The sequence below is a fragment of the Cucurbita pepo genome, chromosome LG02, assembly GCF_002806865.2.
Source record: "Cucurbita pepo subsp. pepo cultivar mu-cu-16 chromosome LG02, ASM280686v2, whole genome shotgun sequence".
Classification (NCBI taxonomy): Eukaryota; Viridiplantae; Streptophyta; class Magnoliopsida; order Cucurbitales; family Cucurbitaceae; genus Cucurbita; species Cucurbita pepo.
In genome coordinates, this window is record NC_036639.1 from 6,870,219 (window position 1) to 6,873,292 (window position 3,074).

Genomic DNA, 3,074 nt, shown 5'->3' on the forward strand with positions numbered 1-3,074 from the left:
CTCCCCAAACGGTGTCTTTTCCACGCCCAGCTGGAGCTCTTCCTTAAGATCTATCGAACCCTCACCGACGACGCTCACCGGAACGACGCCGCTTTCGTTTGCTTCTGTAGATTTGGAATCGAAATTGGGGAAGACAGATAACATGTGATGTCCCACATTGGTTGGGGAGGAGAATAAACCACCATTTATAAGAGTATGGAAATCTTTCCCTAGCAGATGCGTTTTAAAGCCTTGAGGGGAAGCCTGAAAGGGAAAGCCCAAGGAGGACAATATCTGCTAGCGGTGGGCCTGGGTCGTTACAGTTAGTATCAGAGCTAGACACCGGACGATGTGCCAGCCTTCTCGCTGTTCCCCGAAAGGGGGTAGACACAAGGCGGTGTGCCAGTAAGGATGCTGGGCTCCAAAGGGGGGGTGGATTGTGATGTCCCACATTGGTTGGGGAGGAGAACAAACCACCATTTATAAGGGTGTGGAAACCTTCCCTTAGCATATGCGTTTTAAAGCCTTGAGGGGAAGCCCGAAAGAGAAAGCCCAGCCCAAATAGGACAATATCTGCTAGTGGTGGGTCGAACAAACCACCATTTATAAGGGTGTGGAAACCTTCCCCTAGCAGACCTTTTTTAAAAGGCTTGAGGGGAAGCCCGAAAGGGAAAACCCAAAGAGGACAATATCTGCTAGTGGTGGGTTTGGGTCGTTACCGTTGGTATCAAAGCCCTAGGACATAGATCTTGTAGACTAGCCTACGAAGTAGACTTAACATGTTCCACGGTCCGTAGACTTGACATGTTCTACGGTCCAATTAGCGATGCTCCGTGTTATCAGGTACACCTTGCTAGGATGAGGGAAGGACGGATCTTTTGTGTGATATATTTAATGTGGTTGGCTTTAAATATTGAATGATATGAAACTGTATGATTTGGTATTGTGATGTGATCTTGTCAATATATGTCTCTACGTTACGGCATTTATGTTTTCTTTTCCCTGAATTATATAGTAGAATGTAAGGAATGTATAAACTTAGATAGAATCATTTTCTTGGTTTATAGAACTATGCCGCACAGAGTTCGTAGAAGAGGTAGGAGAGGGAGAGGACGACCTCCCATTTGGAGAGGGGGAAGAAGAGGACCCTATGCGTTTGAACTACCTCCTAAATACGTACCTCCCCCACAAGCTGAGCCACCTCCTGAATACGTACCTCCCCCACAAGTTGAATCACCTCCTGAATACGTACCTCCCCCACAAGTTGTACCTCTTCCTGAATACGTACCTCCCCCACAAGCTGAACCCCTTCCTGAATACGTACCTCCCCCACAAGCTGTACCCCTTCCTGAATACGTACCTCCCCCACAAGTTGTACCCGTTCCTGAATACGTACCTCCCCCACAAGCTGTACCCCCTCCTGAATACGCACCGCCCCCTCAAGCTGCACCACAGGCCGGGTTAGACCCCGCCACAAGATTAATGTTGGAGTCACTCCAAACGACAATGCAAACAATGCTGGCTACACAACAGGCCACGTTGTTAGTTACGCAATAAGTCGCAGCAATGGCCACGCAACAAGCCAACGCGACGGCCACGCAACCGGTGGATGCGGTGGCCATACAACCGGCCAGAAACCTGTAATCGAATAGGGGGGCGAGTTGGTTAAAAGACTTCAGACGATATAACCCCCGTTCATTTGTCGGTTCAAAGGAAGATCCCACAGTAGCTCAGATGTGGATCGCAAACATGGAAACAACCTTTGAATCAATGAGATGCCCTGATGAACATAAGGTGGCGTGTGCAACGTATGTACTGCAAAAAGACATAGAAGTGTGGTGGGCGGATAATAAACAGAGTATCAACCCGGGAGAGGGGATCACAACGTGGGAAACCTTTAAGAAAGCCTTCCTGAAGTATTATTATCCAAAGGAAACCCGTATAAAGAAACAACAAGAATTTAACCACTAAACCAAGGTCCACGCACGGTGGATCAGTATGATGATCAGAAATTCATGAGATTAAGAAGGTTTGCACCGTCGCTAGCAGACACTAAAGAGAAACATATGGAGAAATTTATGTTAGGGTTGAACCCGAAGACCCGCCGCATGTTGGAGGCCTTTAACCCTAAAACTTACGAAGAGGCCCTGAGGACGGCCAAGACCTGGAGGAACCTCTGGAGGAGAAAAACCCAGAGTCAACGGTTGTCACAGGAAATAAACGTCCTACCGAGGTCAGACCCACAGAATCCCAACCGTCGCTCCAGAGATCTCGACATCAGAACAGGCCACCTGCTCCACCCCCAATAGCTCGATACCTAGTACCGGAGAAACCCCTGTGTCGCGACTGTGGAAAACAACATGGTGGTAGGTGTTTAGCAGGCTCTGGTATGTGTTATGTTTGTAGTCGTGCAGGTCACCTGGCCAGAGCTTGCCCTGTAAAGGGCACGGGAAACCCAAGGGAACCCCTTGGAGGACCAGTCATTCGAGAACCCATCATACAAACCCGCCCACAGACCAGGGCATATGCAACGACCAGTAAAAGGCGAGAATGTCTGGCACCGTGGTGACAGGTACGCTTTCTATACTAGGACACTTTACATTGACACTGTTTGATTCAGGATCTACCCATTCGTTTGTTTCATAGTAGGCCTACCCAAGACACTAAAGGGCTATACGGAAATTTAGGTAGTGGTCAATTGTCTGACAAAGTTGGCACACTTCTTACCGGATAAGGCAACATATACAGTAGACAACTGGGCTCAACTGTATGTGAAAGAAATTGTGAGGCTGCATGGAGTCTCGGTGTCTATAGTGTCGGATCGGGATTCACGTTTTACGTTGGCCTTTTGGCGCAGACTCCAAAAAGAGTTGGGTACCCGCCTCGACTTCAGCATTGCCTTCCACCCACAAACTGATGACCAAACGGAACGATTAAACCAAATCCTGGAAGACATGTTTCGGGCATGTGTTATGGATTTCACAGGGAGTTGGGACACTGAACTACACTTAATGGAATTCTCATACAACAACAGTTTCCAAGCAACCATCGAGATGGCACCGTTTTGAAGCAGTGTATGAAAAATGGTGTAGATC

General features: G+C 48.1%; 1 protein-coding gene across 1 annotated transcript; it reads left to right on the forward strand.

The window, feature by feature from the left end:
* Positions 1–1,050: 1,050 nt before the first annotated feature.
* On the forward strand, positions 1,051–1,536 carry LOC111787776 (early nodulin-75-like). Its single transcript, XM_023667825.1, has one exon. It carries the CDS (start codon positions 1,051–1,053, stop codon positions 1,534–1,536), a length of 486 nt encoding a protein of 161 aa, XP_023523593.1.
* The last annotated feature ends 1,538 nt before the right edge of the window (positions 1,537–3,074 follow it).